The 22069-nt window shown below is 40.6% G+C and overlaps 1 protein-coding gene across 3 annotated transcripts in view; it reads left to right on the forward strand.

The window, feature by feature from the left end:
- PRR36 (proline rich 36) overlaps positions 1-22069 on the forward strand; it is an 80191-nt gene that overhangs the window by 49593 nt on the left and 8529 nt on the right. For all 3 annotated transcript variants that reach the window (XM_077262536.1, XM_077262539.1, XM_077262537.1), the window contains exons 3-5: positions 6001-6064; positions 8551-8597; positions 9519-14171. In XM_077262536.1, coding sequence (XP_077118651.1) covers positions 6001-6064; positions 8551-8597; positions 9519-14171 — 4764 coding nt within the window. The remainder of the gene's footprint in view (positions 1-6000; positions 6065-8550; positions 8598-9518; positions 14172-22069) is intronic.

Here is a 22069-nt window from a genome sequence, read left to right on the forward strand (position 1 = left end):
AGGGGCTACGGGCATATACATCCCAGAAGACACTGGGGGCATATACATATCACAGGAGTGACTGGGGACATGTACACATCACACAAGGGGCTAAGGGCATATACATCCCAAAGACACTGGGGGCATATACACATCACAGGAGATGCAGGGGGCATATACACATCACAGGATAAACTGGGGACAAACATCACAGGAGGGATCATATAGAGGTCACAGCACAGGCTGAAGGAATATAGATGTCTCCAGACGGACTGGGGACATAGACATCACACAAAGAGCTGGGGGCATACAGATATCACAGTATGGGCTGGGGGCATATAGACATCATAGGATGGGCAGGGGGCACAGAGCGGGCTGGGGTCATATAGACATCACAGAGCGGGCTGGGGTCATATAGACATCACAGAGCGAGCTGGGGTTGCTGCCATTATAATTGGAGGGACTGGAGCGCAGAGCGCGCTGACTCCAATGTCGTCAGCTTCCTCAGTGCACGCACTGCAGCATTCTGTACTGAATGCTGCGTGTGCGTGCTCGCAGTCTCAGGATCAATTAAAGGGCCCAGGACCAGCAAAATGTAGCCACTGGCCCAAGCACTGCAATCTCCGGGAATCTGCCTGGGGGCCACAGAGAAGTAGACAGCGGGCCAGAGGTTTCCTACCTCTGCGCTAAATGATGATGAATAGCCCAATAGAGGTTCAAAATGCATAGATTAATAATGATTAGGAGCCCAATAGTTTTGTTTTATTTTTTCTAAACATGTAGGAATTTCCTAATTGGTGAGCAGATATAAAACCTTGTTTGCTTTTGATTGCCAGAGCTGTCTGGTAGCAGCTTTCCCAAATCTCCCCTTTAAAAAGACATGACCTCTCAGCTAACTCAAATGTTTAGGTGTATGTGAGGGTCAGGAGAGCTTCGTGTTAATAATATACCACTTATTGCCATCTAAAATCACATTGACAATATCTTGTTAAAATGCTCTACTCCTGGCTACCATAAAATCCTTTTAATATTCCTCAGACCCTAAATATGCCTTAGGACAACATTCGAGTTCTCAAAACTGTGCCATAGCCAGCCAACTCATGAATAATGTATTTTCTCTGTAACATCTTATTAGTACTTTATGGCATCTTATTAATGCAGCACGAGTGTCTCATTAGTTCTGTAGTATCCGATTACATATTATTGATTTTAGCTGCATTATGTAGTGGTGATTGTCATAGGAGGTCGGCGGCCTGAACTATCAATGTACGCTGCATGGCTTTTTCTTCAGCCATTTACTATTGATGAGCGAGTGTACTGGTTGCTCGGGTTTTCCAGGGCACGCTCGGGTGACCTCCGAGTATTTATGACTGCTCGGAGATTTTGTTTTCATCTCGACAGCTGAATGATTTACAGCTACTAGCCAGCTTGAGTACATGTGGGGGATGCCTGGTTGCTAGGGAATCCCCACATGTAATCAAGCTGGCTAGTAGCTGTAAATCATTTAGCTGCGGCAAGGAAAACTAAATCTCCGAGCAGTCATAAATACTCGGAGGTCACCCGAACGTGCGCTGGAAAACCCGAGAAACGAGTATACTCGCCAATCACTACTATTTACCAATTACCTACTATCGAACTAATAAAACTGCCTATTTTGTGGCAGCATTTGCTCAACCATACAATAATGTAAATCCAAGAGAACTTCGTATGGTGTAATTCTTACTGGAGGAATATCTGTTTCACTTTGTACATCTAGAAACTAGATTTTTCGCAGCAGGGGTGTGCACTTTAGGACCCCATTACAAATCTCAGAATATGGGTCCCTTATGCTGATAAATGCAATCTGTTTTCTATAGCCCACCAAAATGTTCATAATATATCTCTGTCCTCTTAGGATCCTAACCATCTTCCCACCTGTTGAGAATGCAGACTGAGTAGCTTGTTGGTAAAAGTGCAGAACAAAGCCACGCCATTATGTAGCAGCTCACCATGAGCAATTTTTTACCTTTTTTTTTCATGCCACGCTGTTATATTTATACAACCCCTTTAAGGAGAGAGAACTGATCCTCAGCCAGTGATTCTTAAGAAACATATGCAAATAACCAGTGACGGTAAATGCAGAAATCATGCTCTAGAGTTCATAAATAAATGGCCATTAACCAGCCATTTCTATTACTGTTTCTTACAAACAATAAAATAAAATATTGAACAAAAACTGTCACCAAAAATGAGCGAATACTCAGTACAACAAAAAATTTTTTTTATAGAGAAACCCACTTTGCTCAGATGTCCATTTTCTACTGTTCTCAATGCCCACCATTGGTTGGCGAGCTGACAGAAATAAGTTCTTTAACATTTATAGATGAACTTCCTGTAATAAGTCCACAAACACAATTTACTATTTTTTACATCATGCAATAATGGTCAGAATTCAGTATGAATAATCAACTGTACATTATCGTCTGCAGAGCAGTCCTTGTATACAATGGTGGACACACAATATTAATTTAGGGGTCAGCATGTCAGCATAACAGGTGATATCAATAATAATCAAGCAAACTGTTATTGAGCAAACATGATCATTTGTGCATATATATATATATATATATATATACACACACACACACACACACACACACACACACACACACACACACATATATACAGTGGATACGGAACGTATTCATACCCTTTTAAATTTTTCACTTTGTTTCATTGAAGCCATTTGGTAAATTCAAAAAAGTTCATTTTCTCCTCATTAATGTACACTCTGCACCCCATCTTGACTGAAAACCCCCCAGAAATGTAGTAATTTTTGCAAGTTGATTAAAAAAGAAAAACTGAGATATCACATGGTCATAACTATTCAGCCCCTTTGCTCAGTATTGAGTAGAAGCCCCCTTTTGAGCTAGTACAGCCATGAGTCTTCTTGGGAATGATGCAACAAGTTTTTCGGATTTGGGGATCCTCTGCCATTCTTCCTTGCAGAGCCTCTCCAGTTCCGTCAGGTTGGATGGTGAACATTGGTGGACGCCATTATCAGGTCTCTCCAGAGATGCTCAATTGGGTTTAGGTCAGCGCTCTGGCTGGGCCAGTCAAGAATGGTCACAGAGTTGTTCTGAAGCCACTCCTTTGTTATTTTAGCTGTGTGCTTAGGGTCATTGTCTTTTTGGAATGTGAACTTTCGGCCAAGTCTAAGGTCCAGAGCACTCTGGAAGAGGTTTTCATCCAGGATATCCCTATACTTGGCCGCATTCATGTTTCCTTCAATGACAACCAATCGTCCTGTCCCTGCAGCAGAAAAACACCCCCATAGCATGAGGCTGCCACCACCATGTTTCACTGTTGGAATTGTATTGGACAGGTGATGAGCAGTGCCTGGTTTTTTCCACACATACCGCTTAGAATTATCACCAAAAAGGTCTATCTTCGTCTCATCAGACTAGAGAATCATATTTCTCATAGTCTGGGAGTCCTTAATGTGTTTTTTAGCAAATTCTATGCAGGCTTTCATGTTTTGCACTGAGGATAGGCTTCCGTTGGGCCACTCTGCCATAAAGACCCAACAGGTAGAGGGCTGCAGTGAAAGTTGACTTTGTGGAACTTTCTCCCATCTCCTTGCTACATCTCTGGAGCTCAGCCACAGAGATCTTGGGGTTCTTCTTTATCTCTCTCCTCAAGGCTCTTCTTTCATGATTGCTCAGTTTGGCTGGTCTAGGAAGTTTCTCTTTGATTACAGCCATTGACATGACGCAGAGGTTAACATGTGAGGAGCGGATACAAATTGTGTTGATGTCTGGTGAACACAGTACCCGGGTCATTGCAGCAGATTTCAATGCAAGACACTAAAAATTGGCATGTGCATATATATTCACCCCTTTTGCAATGAAGCCCCTAAATATTTCTGGTGCAAGCCATTGCCTTCATAAGTCAAATGCTTAGTCCACCTATGTACAATCTAAGTGTCACATGTCTGTCCATCTATACACATCCTTTCTGAAAGGCCGCAGAGTCTGCAACACCATTAAGCAAGAAGCACCAGTCAAGGTTGAGTTACAAAAAAATATCCCATTAAATCCATTCTCATCAAATGGAAAGAACAAGGTACATCAAACCTGCCAAGAGAGGGCTGCCCACCAAAACTCTCAGATCGGGCATGGAGGACACTATTCAGAGAGACAGCACAGAGACCAAAGGCAACCCTAAAGGAGCTGCAGAGTTCCCAAGCTGATACTGGAGTATCTGTCCATAAGACCAGGATAAGCTGTACACTCCATAGAGGTGGCCTTTATGGAAGAATGGGCAGAAAAAAGCCTTTACTTGCACACAAAAATTGTAAGGCTCATTGTGGTAGATTCCCCAAATGTATGGAGGAAAGTGCTGTGGTCAGATGAGACTAAAATTAAACGCCACATAATGTGGGACGTCCTGAGACGTTGTGCCTGATCCAAATTAAATTGCAAAATCAAAATACGTGAACAGAAAAGCCACACCGATACACCCTGTTCTGCCAAAAGAAATAAACACCATTAAAAAGCAGAAGTGCTTCTTCTAAGTGCAGAAGTAGGAGCAAGCAGACGATGCGGTCTTCTGGCTCCTCTCTGTTGCGGTAACCCCGTGACAGCTTATCTGTAAAAATGTGCTGGCATTAGCATATATATATATCATTGGCTAAAGGTAATACTGTCTACACCCAGCTCATCTCGGCATGCTTAGCATGTCGATCTCTGCAAGGAGAAACGATACTTCTTGGATATCGGTCGGATGCCTCTCACACAGCCAAACCAGATCTCCGCTTTGCACTGACGAGGGGCAGTACTCCGAAACACAGTGTCTGCAAATTGAGATTCTGGTTTGGCTATTATCCCAAGTCATGTGACAAGGCTCGTTAAAGGGTCAACACTGACTTTTAGGATTGCTACCTTCCAATAGGTGGCACTAGAGTTCTAGCTCTCCCTCTCTGAAGAGAGAATTTGCATAATTAGCATACACCCAGCTGAAAAGTTTAGGTTTGTATTTAACTCTTAGTTTTGTTTCTTTCCTATGTTTTTTCTAAGTTCATTAGATGAAGACATTCCTAACACTCCTGATCACATATATGCACACAGACTCCAACTCTATTCTGGAAAGCAGGAGATGCATGCAGAATATCCAAAATGGAGACAGGATATGTAAATATAAATCCTGATCTCACAAAGGTAAACGCTATGTATGGCGCCAAACCAACACAGCTCATCACTCCAAGAAAACCATCCCCACAATGGGGCTACTTTTTGGCAGCAGGGACAGGGAAAATGGCCAGGTTGAGGGGAAGATGGATGCTGCAAAATGCAGGAATATTCTTGAGCAAAACCTGTTTCAGTCTGTCAGTGATTTGAGACTTGGATGGAGGTTCACCTTCCAACAAGACAATGACCCTAAAGCAACACTCGAGTGGTTTAAAGGGAAACATGTAAATGTTTTGGAGCGGCCTAGTCAAAGTCCAGACTTTAATCCAATTGAGAATATGTGGTCAGACTTGAAGATTGCTGTTCACCAGAAGAAACCATCTATCCTGAAATTGCTGAAGCAGTTTTGCCCTGAGGAATGGGCAAAAATCCCAAAGGCAAGATGTGGACAGCTCAGAGACTTATCCAAGGCAACTTGCAGCTGCAATTGCCGCAAAAAGGGCTCCTCAAAGTACTGACTATAGGGGGGTGAATAGTTAAGCACACTCAAGTTTTCACTTATTTTGTCCTAATTGTTGTTTGCTTCACAGTAAAAAGAAAACCAAATGTTCACAGTTGTAGGCATGCTTTTTACAAGAACTGATGCAAACCCTAAAAAAACAGTGAAATTCCAGGTTGTGAGGTAGCAAAACATGAAAAATGCCAAGGGTAGTGAATGCTTTTCCAAGCCAATATATAAACGCATGTATAATGAATATATAGCTGTCTTTATCATCACCATTGTTATTCCTATAATAGATTCATTTTATCAGTAACATTCTATAACTCTTGTGTTAAATTGTGTTTTCGATAGGGCTGACATCTAAAGTGGGCACAGCAGTAAAGGAAGCAAATGCTGTAAAGAGCAACAGCATCAGGTAAGATCCTATGTGAAATAATGATACAAGGGGCCATTCATATAGATGAATGGCTTCAAATCTGAAGTAATTTGCAGGAGTAAAGCCGCCCCCCTACCTCCTACACTTTAGAGAACCGTTGTGTTCTCTTTAGAGAGCCGCTGCCAAGCATCTGTTGGTGGCATATCTTTGGAAATCAAAAGGGTTGGTAGTCTGAAATCAGACATGCCAGATCCTTAACGCCCTCGACAATCATCATTGTTCGTAAAAAACATCGATCCGCTGATCTAAGTCAATTCTGTATAGGGACATTCAGGAAAACATCAACTAAGAAAGAAATTAATGCAATTGAGATCTGTCTCATCTACCTACAAATAGCATACAATTTCAACTATCGATTTCCGTAAAACGGCCATACAGATTTCTACAAGAAAAATAAGGATTTACTCAGCATTAAAGAGAATTTACATATGTGCCATTAGTTTTGGGGTATACAATCCTGATGACAGGTCCTTATTAAGGTCTATTTTTTTTCTAACTGAAGAGGATCCCAACAGTAATTTCCAGATCTTGCACTTGGTAATATTATATCTGTTTACCAGTCTGACCGAAAAAGACAGTGAGAACTGAATCATTTGGAGTGGGATTGGATTTAAAAAGAATTTTCCACTACGGGCAGTGTCTTTTTTTTTTTAGAAGTGTCCCCTGTAAAAAGTAAACCAAGTACAGGGTGCACTGCTGCTGGTAGGTACCCCCAGTGACCAGAAGTAGTGATGAGCGAGTATACTCATTGCTCGGGTGTTCCCGAGCACGCTTGGGTGACCTCCGAGTATTTGTTAGTGTTCGGAGATTTAGTTTTCATCATGGCAGCTGCATGATTTACAGCTATTAGCCAGGCTGAGTACATGTGGGGGTTGCCTGGTTGCTAGGGAATCAACACATGTAATCAAGCTGGCTAGTAGCTGTAAATCATGCTGCTGAGGCGATGAAAACTAAATCTCCGAGCAGTCAAATACTCGGAGACCACCCGAGAGTGCTCGGAAAAACCCGAGCAATGAGTATACTCGCTCATCACTAATCAGAAGTAATCTCTGGGAGAAGCCACAGAAAGTGTTCATTTTACTTTCAGTGCCAACACAGCAGAGAATTTCACAGTTTTCATTTAAAGCAACTGGTTCCATGTAAAGCACATATGTGCTTGGTCCTACTGAGTGAGTTTTTTTTCTTGCTGTTTTACGCTCTTCTTAATATTTTAGGGTCTTCACTACTGGAATAAAAGATAACTGAAAATTTATAGTATTTGCAAATGAGCTTTTTCAATTCAGACAATTTGTTTAAATGAACAATAAACCTGTAAATAAACGATAGACATAAACCTTGCCTATGGGTTTTGTGAATCTACATTATTTTATTTTCTTGCATTAGTCTTATAGCAGTCCTGCAGGAAAATTTAGAGTCTTCATTTCTCACTGATCATTTCCAATTTTTTGGATAAAGGGAACTTGTCACCCCCCTCAGGCATTTGTAACTAAAAGAGCCACCTTGTGCAGCACTAATGCTGCATTCTGACAAGGTGGCTCTTTTAGTTATGCTCCCTGCACACGCTGAAATAATCACTTATAAAATGTGCCCCCCTCTTACCCTGAAATCGCCAGGGAGGCGGGTCATTCCTTTCTAATCAGACTCAGCACAGCCATCACCCCGGGCCTGTGCGCGCCGGGCGCCGCCTCCTCAGCGTTGTTTGAATCTGTCCCGGAGTGTCTTCTGATTTATTCACACTGCGGGGCAGGATGTCTGGCAGGGCGGCCGCACAGGCGCTGTCAGCTAGACTGCAAATGAGGACAGAGGATGGGCAGCGCTCACTGCGCATAGCCAAGGGATAACAACACAGCACAGGCTCCGGGACAGATTCAAACAACGCAAAGGAGGCGGCGCCCGGCGCGCACAGGCCCAGAGTGACGGCTGTGCTGCGTCTGATTAGGAAGGAAAGACCCGCCTTCCTGGCGATTTCATGGTAAGAGGGGGCACATTTTATAAGTGATTATTTTAGCGTGTGCACTGTGCAGGCATCATAACTAAAAGAGCCACCTTGTCAGAATGCAGCATTAGTGCTGCACAAGGTGGCTCTTTTAGTTACAAATGCCTGAGGGGGGTGACAGGTTCTCTTTAACAGATAAAGGACAAGGCTTCCTTAAGACGGTATAGCTTGGTGCCTGCAGTCCTACAGCCGACAGAATTGGTTACACGCCCCCGGTCTAGGCAGATGCAGTATGTAAAGTCAAGATCTTCTGGGAAACATACATTATAATTCTCTAAATATTATCAGAGAATGGACCAGGATAGGATAAATGGAGTGGATGATATTAAAAGAAAATTTCAAGATCATTTTTTTGAATTACTCATATGACACTCATCATATGATAATTATAGCCACCTCTCTCATAATTTAAATATTTATAATATATAGTGTAAATGTACAAAATTATATATAATTTTCTGCATTGCAGGACTGTAGCTGCTTCACCCATCAAATCAAAAACAGTTACACATAAAGGTAAGTTCACATTAACTGCATCAAATGACTTCCGGGTTCAAGTTACTTCTCTAGCGACAGATGTTACATTACAAAGATGGCCACATATGGCTCACACATTTGTTCTGTTAATATGAACAGGCAAAGAACTGGGGTTAATCAGATTTTCTGTAGATTTCACATACAGGAACCACAGCTTAAGTTCCATTTAGAAGGGCCATGTTGTAATGAGCAAAGATTATATGAAAGGCAATTGACACTTGTTTTCTAGCCCATTCACAAAGCTGCCAAAAAATTTCTAGAAATTAATAACCATTCTGTACCCATACAGCCTCATATTGTTGGCAGCACATCCCCTGTTTACATGGCGAAATGTGCTTCTGACAAAGATAACATTAATACCAGTATAAACCATTCAATAACCCAACGAATGAACATTTTGCTTGTTGATTAGGTGACCGGTGGCATGTTTACACCAGCTGATCATTTCAATCAAAGGAGCCTTCTTATAAATGCTTGTAGGTCAATGATCTGCTCATCTAAACGGGCCTTTGAACTGCAACAGCTCTCCTCTCTGGCTCATAAAGGGGGGTCCCGATACGTTTTTTCTCTAATAAGACCAAAAGTTTAGCTTACTATTGGATAATCAAATTCTAGGCGATTGCCAGTTTTTAACTGTATAAATATTATGCTAGGAATAAATATAGTCTTAATGTTCTACGCTAATTAAAATTTAATTCCAAATGCTACGTTAACATGTGGTAGTGGTGTGTTTTTTTGTTTCAATTGCAGTGTCAACGAGTGATTTTTGAAAATCACAGCAAAATGAGGCATTTTTGTTGTGATTGCAGAAAAACACACAATATGACCACAATGTACGAATCAAGCCTAAGTATCATTGTTTTATTGCAAGTCATGTAAAAATATATTTTTTTTTTCCAGATTCAACATCTCCACTCAAACCACCAGCCAAGCAAACAACTCGCCCACAGAGTGGAGAGAAAGGAGCTCAACAGATGGCATCTTTATTAGTCACAAAAAATGAAACTGCCAAGAAAACTGCTGAGGGAGCCCTGCTCATTAAGCCTAAAGGTGGGCAGGAAGCTGGGAGCACTACACCCTCAAAACGAAGTGGAACTGTGAAAAAGGAAGTAGGAAAAGTTCCAGAATATGGATCAGTGCCAAAAGATAAAACATTGTGCCTTCGACCAGAAAGCAGTGCATCAGTGGCATCCAAGCCACTAGCCACTGCATCAAGCCCAAATAAAACTTTGAAAGCAAGCTCTATGTCGAGTCCTAAGTCAAAACAGATTGTGCCTCAACCAGAAAAGCCTGTTACTGCCATATCATTATCAACAAAAGCAACTAAAAGCCCACTGCCATCTACTAGACAAGGTGCCATAACTTCGACAACAGCCAAACAAGTTAAAACAGCTTCTCCATTGGCTAAAACTCCAAGGCCTACATCGGTTTTAAGCAAAGTTGCAAAAACACCTACATCACCTGTTAAGCCAGTGAATACATCTGCTCCAGTCATGTCACGCAGTGCTACACCTGTGAAACCACCAGGGAACACTTTGTCTGCAACTAACCAGGCTAAAGTAGGCAAGCGATCAATTACAAACAAAGCAACACCTGTGTCAGCTAAACAGGTAAACCATGTACCTACCGCAATAAAATCAGTAAAATCATCAACTGTGGACAGTAAATCAGTAAAGTTAGACTCTACTGAGGCTACAACAGTAAAGGAAGTTTATCAAAATCTCCCAGAAGTGGCTAAAGTAAAAATGAACACAACTGACAAAATAGCTAAATTGGACAAACCGCAAGAATCTCCGATTATAGAAAATAAAATGTCAGCCCTTCCTGTGAACATTGTCAGAGAAACTACCACAGTAGATGATGCAATGAATGGTGGAAAACACTTAGAGTCCAGGTTGCCTTTAGACAGAAATGAATCCATTTCACCGACTGAGAAAAATTTAGTAGAAAACCATTCACAAGACAAGGAGACACAGCTGTTACCATCTTTGACTCCAGAAGTAAAGTCTCTTGCTAAGCAATTTATACCTCTAGAGGAAGAAGTTAGTGATTTAGTCAAAGAAGAATCTTCAACTGAATTATACAATCCTTTATATGAAGGGCAGAAAAGTAAAAAACCTTTGGAAGACCCACTGAGTGTTCCGAGTAAACATACACAGGAAAGTTTGAGTGCTCCTGAGACACATTTTATCATGGAGGAAATAAAACCTTTTAAGGAAGAAACAAGTGATTTGAGTGAACATTTACAAGAAGAACTTGGGTCTAATAGTGAGCTAACCATAAATTCAGACAATTCTGATAATGTTCATGGAAAAGTTCATATTCTGAACAAATCAGTAAGTGATGAACTTGCATCCTCCATCCAACCCTCAAAGACAGTAGAATTTTTAAGTAAAGAAAATAGATCTTTAGATAAAGATCAGATGGTGGATGTGGATGAGGCCAACTATTTAAAGCAATTGGAAAGAATGCCAATGCAATTTTTGGATGAAGAAACATTTACAGTAGAGTGCGTTGAACCATTGGAAGATGCAATTACATCTTCTTTAGAGCAAGTAACTCCATTAGAAGAAGGTATATTGTCAGAAGATGAGCTAGAACACATGGAACAGAAATATACAATGTTGAAGGTAGAACAAAGAAATTCACCAGAGATTTCAGATAAACTTGAGACATCACCTGGAGAGCCACATAATCCTTTAGATGTCATAACATCTTCAACTGAGGAATTAACACCTTCAGAAGAAGAAGCAGTTCTTTTAAAGCATGAGAAACAAATGGTACAGGAAATATCATCCTCTGAAAATCTAGATATGGAAAACGTCACAAGCAAAATAGATATAGACAAGACAATAGAGATCGCAACTTTGTCAGTGGAACCGGTCATATACGCAAATGAAAAAGTAAACACTTTAGAGGAACCTTTTGGAGAGACTATAATAAATGCAGAAGGCAAACATACAGAGAAAGGAAACATTCAGTCTTCAGATCTTTTACAGTCTTCAGCTGAAGAGATCAGAATTTCAGAAGAACTGATGTCTGAGGAACCACTACATTCTTCATTTAATGACAACATTACTCAATGGGAAGATTCGACATCAGCAGAAGCAATGCAAACTTTGGTTGAAGAAGTCAAACTTTCAGAGAAGGAACCCTTATTGTCAGTGGAATCAGTAGAGTATTCAGTCGAAACAGTAAAATCTCCACATGAAGACCAAATATTTTCAGTGGAACCATTACAGGATGTGCTTAAAGATATCAAATCTTCACAAGAAGAAGCAATGTCAACAGTAGAACCTTGCCAGACATCAGGAGATGAAGTCAAACATTTACAGGATTGTTTGTTAATGGAAACACTACAGTCTTCAATTGAAGATGTATTTTCTCCTCCTAAGAATCTATCATCCCCGCTATTGCTAAATGCTTCATTAGAGCCACTGAATCCTTTGGAGGAAAACTTACTCTCTTCTTTTGACAAACTAACCGAACCCAAAGAGAGTATTACTTCAATGGAGGGAATATCAGGATTAGAAAGGTCACAGTCCCCAGTACAATTGCAAGACCTAAGTCAACATCTTGTGTCATTAGAAAATACTAAAGAACTGGCAAATGAACTCAGAGAGGATGAACATAATGTGTCTTCAGAAAAAGAAGAAATCTCATTAAAGCCACAAGGACATCTAATAGAGCAGTTTAATTCAATAATACAACCAACCCAACATGATGCAGAAATATCTGATGCTTCCTTTGTAAAATCATCAGAGAATGTGGAGCAAAGTATCAAATCCGCAAACATAGATCCAGTTGGGTCAGAGTTATGTGAAGAACCTTCAAACATGATATATGATCTTGACCATGGAACTCCAGAGCATGTGAATGCAGAAGAAAAACTAGATTCAGTAGAAGCTGGTGTTGAGTACATATGTAATCCAATAAAACTAGGTCAATCTGTCCAGAAACCTGTACTGTTCCCGGAGGAAACATTAACATCTATAGAGGAGTTTAAAACTACTTCTGTTGAAGCAACTGCCTCCCCAGAAAAGCCAATAAAATCTTTATTAGAACGGGTCAGTTGTGTAGATAATGTTGAAAAGTCTACAAAACCGTCAATACATGAATTAATGTGCTATAAAGAAGATCTTACCACATCTCTAGAAAAATCAATGGACATCGCTATGTTTACACCACCAGAAGATATTGGTGTTTGTTCATCAGATCCAGTAGATATCACCACAAATGTACCAACCTTACTAAACTACCTGGAACATTTGGAAAAATTAGAATCTAATATTCCATTGACAGTAGAGGATAATGCATTTGTAGAGACCTCAGTTGAACCACAACTTAATAAGCCATCAATTCATGCCCTAACACCATTGGATTCATTAGAATCGGTAGAAAGACCAATAAAACATGAAGTACTGATAAAGTCCATAGAATCCCAAGATGAATCAAATATGTTGGATCCAAACACAGAAGAAGCAGATTATCCATTACAAGTAAACCAACCTGAAGAGCTAGAATCATTGACTTTAGAGAATCAACATAAAACAACAACATTAGAGCTGGTTACAAATCTAGAAAAAACATCAGATTCAGATTTCTATGTGACTACTGATTCAATGGAAGTAGTAAAAAAATGCTCACCAAAACCAGGCATAAAAAAGGATATAAAAGAAAATAGACAAACCACAGGAGTTTATGTTTTAAATGAACCAATTTCATTTACAGATGAAGAATATTTAGTACCCTCAGACAATGCTACTAATGTTGTGGAGTACACTGCACCTTTCAAGGGAACAATTCCTGCAACAGAATTAAGAGAAGTAGGATTTTCAACAGAATCTACAAGCATTTGCCATACATTTTCTCCAGCTACCAATACTATATTGATGCCACCAGCAGAACAGAATGTAGAGGTTAGAGAAACAATCAATTTATCTACACAATTGCAGAAGGTAGCCGCCTATGAACATCCACAGGAAACAGAAAGGGAACCATGGGTGGTTGTAAAGATGGAGGAGTTATTAGACTTTAAGGAAGAGCCAGAAGAGAGACCATTAAGACCGGCAAGTCTAAATCAAGATGCTGAGGTGCAGGATGAACAGAAGGCAGAAGAGGAGCTGGTGGAAAGGGCTTCAGTATGCAGTACACTGAGTGATCCCCAACTGGCAGCAAAAAGTAGCAGTGAGACAAGTACTCCAGAAGAGCTGAGAACTTACGAAGATTCTAGTTCTGGTGTGGAGTCTCATTCAGATGACGCTCCTACATCTCTACAAACCACTCTCACACCAGACCCAGATTTAGGTATCCATATGGGACAGGAAGAAGGAACAGATACTCCAGCGGGTACACCAGCTTCAAACAACAAGGGGATACCTCTGCCACTTCAGATTGTAGACATTGAAGGGCAGTCTCAAAGTACCTCTCCATCTGGTATCTCTGACTCTTCAGAGACTAACCCAATTGTACGGAAAAAAGAAATGACAGCATCTACTGAATCAAAAGAACATGATTATGAGCAGAGAGATAAAGAAAAAGGAGCCCAAAGAGGTAATGATGACTGACTGTGTAGTGCTTGGAAAAACAAACTGTATTTAGAGCCAATATAAGCGCCACTAGTTAGAGTAGGAAATTATGGACCATACCATGCTGAGACACTGACACTTGTGTTACAATACAAAGTAACACTAAACAGTGCAAACCATTAGTTACATATCACTTCATCTATCACTTTTTCCTTCAACATATTACCATTCACAACCCTTCCCTCAATCCCAGTATGTTTTACCTTCACCATTAGATGTTTTTTTTTTTCTTTTTAAAAATATAATAAACATTGATTTATTTTGTACAACTGGTGACCTCTGTTTTTATTTAAGCATGTGTCATATGTGTGTCCTTTATTCACTGTAAAATGCTATGGTCATTATCTGTGTTTCATTTCCGAGTAGTTTGTGTGTTGTGCAATAGTTGTGACTTGTGAATTACTAGATCATGTGATGTATATGTGTTATTGATACATTTTCATACATTTATGTATAGCAACATTGGCACTCATCACCCCATCAGTTCAGAATGAACGTTTTACATTATTTTCTTGCACTCAACAAAACCTCATTTACAAATGCGCACAATCTTCATTTTCTGTACCACTGAATGCAAGTGGTCGTCATCCATTTCAGTCTGGGTAAAAGGAATAAATTCTGCCCTGTTTTAGTGACAAGAGCTCAAAACTTTGCCACCACAATCTATAATTTTACTCAACTTTTTTGAGTTCTGAGAACCTGAAAAATTGAAGAATTTGTAGGTTTAGCATTTCAAAAAGATATGTTTACATAGATGTGTGCCAAGGCAAGATGAATTTACAGATGCTCACTGTGGCTTTTGGATTAAAATATGGTAGTAGTGAGCAAGAGTTCTGAAAATGAGAGCACAGGTGAATTCAATAGATACTTTGATGCAGACTGAATAGATGTTCTTGTAGGCCTCAGCTCAAGATGATTATATTTAAAGTGCCCAAACAAGGACAATTATTTGAGAAGATACAAGATTCTCTATAAGGTATACAATAGCGACACGTGTAATTGTCAGTTCCAATTTTTGTCCACTCAATATTGTAGCAGACGGGAAAGACTGCATACACGAACACATGCAAGGTCTTCAGAACATGCATTAGCTCTGCAAGGGAAAAGAAAAATAAACCCTCACCAGATACTTTGGGCAGTAGTATATATCTTCAGGAACAAAAAGATTTGCTATGTTGAAATCCAACTATGTGATCTTTCTGTCCTCCGAGATCTGTCATCAGGGAGAGTTGGATATACATGATTGACCAGTTCTGCCAAAATCAGCAAGTTAGGACAAGAAAATGTAATGTATAAGTCCGTGGCAAGCTTAAGTGTCAGATGAATAGATGAAAAGAAACCATGTTAATAAATTGTAGTGCAGAGGAAAGGTGCCCTTACCCATAATGTCCTACTCAATTGAGTAAGTTCTACTGAATTAAGAAGGCGAGGACACTTTTACGTGATATAGACTATTTGACTTATTCAACTAAGATTTTTCCATCTTTCTGTACATTAAGTACAACTTGAATCAATGGCATATGCTTCCAATGAGCATCTGTTTATTTTGCTCTTTAGAAGAAATCTAGGAGCACATCTACAACTTGAAGTAAAGACATGACACCACTGAAGATACTGTGTTACATTGTAAATGAGGTCCACTGTATGCTTTTCAACATTGCTTGAGATCTGAGCTATCATCTTCTTGCATGCTGCTCCATGCTACTTAGAATTATTGTCCCAATGATTCCTTTCCCCCGTACCTTACCTTAAAAGGGAATCGGTCACTCGATTCATGCTTCCCAAACCACGAGCAGCATGAGTCAGTGTCTGGCTGCACTATTGCAGCCAAGTATGTTTTTCCTCCGAAATGCTCTCGTGTTTCAGAGAAAACAGTTTGAAAATCTGGCCGGTGACTTGTCCAGGGCCATGCTCACCCAGTTTCTCACCACTCCGCTCCAGCTGACTGAAAGGTCTCTTCCTGTGTATATACAATACAGACTAAAAGTTTGGACACACCTCATTTAAAGATTTTTCTGTATTTTCATGACTATGAAATTTGTACATTCACACTGAAGGCATCAAAACTATGAATTAACACATGTGGAATTATATACTTAACAAAAAAGTGTGAAACAACTGAAATTATGTCTTATATTCTAGCTTCTTCAAAGTAGCCACCTTTTGCTTTGATGACTGCTTTGCACATTCTTGGCATTCTCTTGATGAGCTTCAAGAGGTAGTCACCGGGAATGGTCTTCCAACAATCTTGAAGGAGTTCCCAGAGATGCTTAGCACTTGTTGGCCCTTTTGCCTTACTCTGCAGTCCAGCTCACCCCAAACATCTCGATTGGTTCAGGTCTGGTGACTGTGGAGGCCAGGTCATCTGGCGTAGCACCACATTAATCTGCTTCTTGGTCACATAGCCCTTACAGAGCCTGGAGGTGTGTTTGGGGTCATTGTCCTGTTGAAAAATAAATGATGGTCCAACTAAACGCAAACCGGATGGAACAGCATGCCACTGCAAGATGCTGTGGTAGCCATGCTGGTTCTGTATGCCTTCAATTTTGAATAAATCCCCGACAGTGTCACCAGCAAAGCACCCCCACACCATCACACCTTCTCCTCCATGCTTCATGGTGGGAACCAGGCATGTAGAGTCCATCCGTTCACCTTTTCTGCATTGCACAAAGACACGGTGGTTGGAACCAAAGATCTCAAATTTGGACTGATCAGACCACAGCACAGATTTCCACTGGTCTAATGTCCATTCCTTGTGTTCTTTAGCCCAAACAAGTCTCTTCTGCTTGTTGCCTGTCCTTAGCAGTGGTTTCCTAGCAGCTATTTTACGATGAAGGCCTGCTGCACAAAGTTTCCTCTTACCAGTTGTTGTAGAGATGTGTCTGCTGCTAGAACTCTGTGTGGCATTGACCTGGTCTCTAATCTGAGCTGCTGTTAACCTGCGAATTCTGAGGCTGGTGACTCGGATAAACTTATCCTCAGAAGCAGAGGTGACTCTTGGTCTTCCTTTCCTGGGGCGGTTGATGGTTTTTGCCACTGCACTTGGGTACACTTTCAAAGTTTGCCCAATTTTTCGGACTGACTGACCTTCATTTCTTAAAGTAATGATGGCCAGTCGTTTTTCTTTACTTAGAATTTGTATTATGGCAAGAAAACAGCAGCTAACAGTCTATTCAGTAGGACTATCAGCTGTGTATCCACCAGACTTCTGCACAACACAACTGATGGTCCCAACACCATTTATAAGGCAAGAAATCCCACTTATTAAAACTGACAGGGGACACCTGTGAAGTGAAAACCATTCCCGGTGACTACCTCTTGAAGCTCATCAAGAGAATGCCAAGAGTGTGCAAAGCAGTCATCAAAGCAAAAGGTGGCTACTTTGAAGAACCTAGAATATAAGACATAATTTCAGTTGTTTCACACTTTTTTGTTAAGTATATAATTCCACAAGTGTTAATTCATAGTTTTAATGCCTTCAGTGTGAATGTACAATTTTCATAGTCAAGAAAATACAGAAAAATCTTTAAATGAGAAGGTGTGTCCAAACTTTTGGTCTGTACTGTACATATAAGACCTATCAACCAAAGTGGTTTGGGGAGAAGTCAACCAGGGGCGGTGCTGGACTAGTCTCGTCTTTCTCTACAGTCCATGGCTGATTTTCCAACTTTGTTTTCTCCAAAACGCTGTAACATTTCAGAGAAAAGCATACCTGGCTGTAATTGTGCAGCCAGGCCGATTCATGCTGCTCATGGTTAAGGCAGCATGAATCAAGAGACAGGTTCCCTTTAAATTCCTTCTAACACCACTATCTTATCCATAGATTCAATCCTATAATCAAGGTCCAGCATCTTGTAATCCTTTCTTCAACTTTTATAGTCGAAGAGTTAAGCATTTTTTGTTTATTTATGCATACTTTTGCTGCAATCTTATCCCATTTTATTACGGACCTTGGTTAAAAGGCTTGATTTACAGAGCTAGCATGCTTATTGCACCACTATTACATTAATATCTAATACCATTCTTACTGTCTATCCCTATTAATCTTTGCACTACCACCCTAGCTCATTGACCCCCACAATAAGTTTCCTCATCCATCATTTTTGTAAACACCTTTTGACATTCACATGTGTGGTGTCAGGCACAATTCTCTGGCTAAATAATGCTTTTTAGATTAGGTGTGGTCTGTACGCAAATGTTTCTGTGACATTTAACTACAAGGTACTTACTTGGAGTAATTGCTCATAAAAATGAGTCCACGATAGATTGAATGTGTTTAATTACTTTGACTCAGCATTGGTTAGAGTTTTATAGAAAGCAGTAGATTCATTCATGTATGATGAATAGTGGCGTGTGCATGCTCATTTCATGGTAAATGTATAGCATATACGGTAATATCTAAACCAACCCCACAATATAAGTTTGTCCAGTATCAGTCTGCTCCCCTTTGGCGGAGTCTCCTAAACTTTGAAAAGTTGTGTTAAATCAAAGAACGTGCAGGATGTACAGTATATGTATTCCCCTTATAGCCAATTCAGAAAACAGTATTTCAATTTCTTGTATTCTGGCTTTAAGTCCCAGCCTAATAGAGGGTATTGTGCTCAAAGCTCAAGGGCTGAAACCATAATATGGACTAGAAAATTTGTCAACCACACAGTTGTGCTACTTAGCCCCTACAAGAACGCTTGGTGAATGTCATAATAAAGCTGAGCTCAGACTATATAGTTATAATGCAATAGATGGCCAAATGAAAGCACATACCAAGTCACCATCTAGCCCATATTTACACTTTGCCTAATGCTAAAATCCTACTAAGTCTATGCATATTTGTGATCTGGTGTAAATTACCCACTAGGATATAAAAGTTATAGTATTGTTCAGATCACATAATGATAAGACATAAATCTCCACGAGCCATATACAAGTGCTTCTCACTAAATTAGAACATCAAAAAGTTAATTTCAGTTCTTCAATAAAAAAAGTGAAACTCATATTATAGAGAGTAATTAGAAACAGATCAATTTCAAGTGTTTATTTCTGTTAATGTTCATGATTAAGGTTTACAGCCAATGAAAACCTAAACATCATCTCAGTAAAATAGAATAATTAACAAACACCAACAAAAGCTTCCTAACGGTTTCAAAAGGTCCCTTAGTCTGTTTCAGTAGGCTCCACAATCATGGCTTGACAGATGTCCAGAAGGTAGTCATTGACACACTCCACAAGGAGAGTAAGCCACAAAAGGTCACTGCTAAAGAAGCTGGCTGTTCAGAGTACTGTATCCAAGCATATTAATGGAAAGTTGAGTGGAAGGAAAAAGTGTGGTAGAAAAAGGTGCACACGAAACCGGGATAACCGCAGCCTTGAAAGGATTGTTAAGAAAAGGGTAGATAATTTCAGTTCAATAAAAAAAGTGAAACTGATATTATAGAGAGTCATTACAAACAGAGTGATCGATTTCAAGTGTTTATTTCTGTTAAGGGTCTAAGGGGTATCGTTTCTCCTTATGGAGAGTGACATACCATCTCTGGCTTGTCAAGGTAAGGAGGCTTATTTGACGTACAATGCTCCTCTGGGAAATTAAATATGCAATTTCCATATTTAATTTCCCAGAGGAGCATTGTACAGCAAATAAGCCTCCTTACCTTGACAAGCCAGAGATGGTATGTCACTCTCCATAAGGAGAAACGATACCCCTTAGACCCCAGTCCAGAGCCTCTCACCTAGCCAAATCAGTTCTCATGCTTCGCACTGATGAGGGCCAACAGCCCGAACCACCGTGTCTGCGAATTGAGATACTGATTTGGCTTTTATCCTAAGTCATATTGCACGACTCGTTAGAGGGTTGATTGTGACTTGTAGGATCGCTACTTCCAACAGGTGGCGCTATAGAGTTAAGTCCTCCTTTTCTCAGAAGAGGCAATTTGCATATTTCTGTTAATGTTGATGATTATGGCTTACAGCCAATGAAAACCTAAAAGTCATCTCAGTAAATTAAAATACCGTATTTTTTTGAACTAAGATGCACCAAACCATAAGACGTACCCTAAATTTTGGGGTGGAAAATAGCAGAAGAGATTTTTATAAAATGGGGGTCCGTCTTATTGTCTGAATTTAAGGTATCTTACCTGAGGGCCGGCAGAGGTAGAGCAGGGTTACAGGAGGCATGGTCCCTTCCTCAGGAAGCCGGCGGCGGCAGAAGTGGGGCAAGGCTGCAGTACCGGGGTATCCCAGCGGTGCTGCGGGTTCAGTGTCAGTGGTGAGGCAGAGCAGATAGCAAGGAGCAGACCTTAGAGTCATTTACCAGACACTGCAGCATCTTCACGATATTACTGGCTCAGGATGCTGGCGGCAGAAATGTGGCGACGCCACGGCCCAGTGTCCACGGCAAGCAGAGCCGAGTGCATCACTGGTTTCTCGGCGACCATCTTCCCGAGTTCACGCGTGCGCAGATTGAGATCTCGGCGGCCCTCGGCTTCAGGAAAATGGCCACCGAGATCTCAATATGCGCACATGCGGCCTCCGGCGGCCATTTTCCTGAAGCTGAGGGCCGCCGAGATCTCAAGCCCACAGCCTCAGGAAAATGGAGCGCAATTGGTCAGCCGAGATCTCAATCCACGCACGTGCCGCCTCCGGCTTCTGGAAGATGGCCGCAGGGGAATCCCAATGATGCACTCCGCACCACCGACACCAAGCCTCAGCATCGCCACACTTCTGCCGTCGCCGCCATTTCCTTGAAGGGACGCTCCTACACCACTGCCGTAACCCCCCTGGTAAGCCTGCGTTCGGACTATAAGATGCACCCCCCATTTTCCTCCCACATTTTTTTGGGGAAAAAGTGCATCTTATACAGAACCGTATTTTTCAGACTATAAAACCAGCTTGAAAAGTGATTTTGACCCCTTCACCCCCAAGGGTGGTTTGCACGTTATGGACCGGGCCAATTTTTACAATTCTGACCACTGTCCCTTTATGAGGTTATAACTCTGGAATGCTTCAACGGATACTGGTGATTCTGACATTGTTTTCTCGTGACATATTGTACTTTATGATAGTGGTAAAATTTCTTTGATATTACCTGTGTTTATTTGTGAAAAAAAATGGAAATTTGGCTAAATTTTTGAAAATTTCGCAATTTTCCAAATTTGAATTTTTATGCAATTAAATCACAGTGATATGTCACACAAAATACTTAATAAGTAACATTTCCCACATGTCTACTTTACATCAGCACCATTTTGGAACCATTTTGAATTTTTTTTTGTTAGGGAGTTATAAGGGTTAAATGTTGACCAGCAATTTCTCATTTTTACAACACCATTTTTTTTAGGGACCACATCTCATTTGAAGTAATTTTGAGGGGTCTATATGATAGAAAATACCCAAGTGTGAAACCATTCTAAAAACTGCACCCCTCAAGGTGCTCAAAACCACATTCAAAAAGTTTATTAACCCTTCAGGTGTTTCACAGGAATTTTTGGAATGTTTAAATAAAAATGAACATTTAACTTTTTTTCACACAAAATTTACTTCAGCTCCAATTTGTTTTATTTTACCAAGGGTAACAGGAGAAAATGGACCCCAAAAGATGTTATACAATTTGTCCTGAGTACGCCGATACCCTATATGTGGGGGTAAACCACTGTTTGGGCGCATGACAGAGCTCGGAAGCGAAGGAGCGCCATTTGACTTTTCAATGCAAAATTGACTGGAATTGAGATGGGACGCCATGTTGCGTTTGGAGAGCCACTGATGTGCCTAAGCATTGAAACCCCCCACAAGTGACACCATTTTGGAAAGTAGACCCCCTAAGGAACTTATCTAGATGTGTGGTGAGCACTTTGACCCACCAAGTGCTTCACA

This window comes from Ranitomeya variabilis, chromosome 5 (assembly GCF_051348905.1).
Source record: "Ranitomeya variabilis isolate aRanVar5 chromosome 5, aRanVar5.hap1, whole genome shotgun sequence".
Lineage (NCBI taxonomy): Eukaryota > Metazoa > Chordata > Amphibia > Anura > Dendrobatidae > Ranitomeya > Ranitomeya variabilis.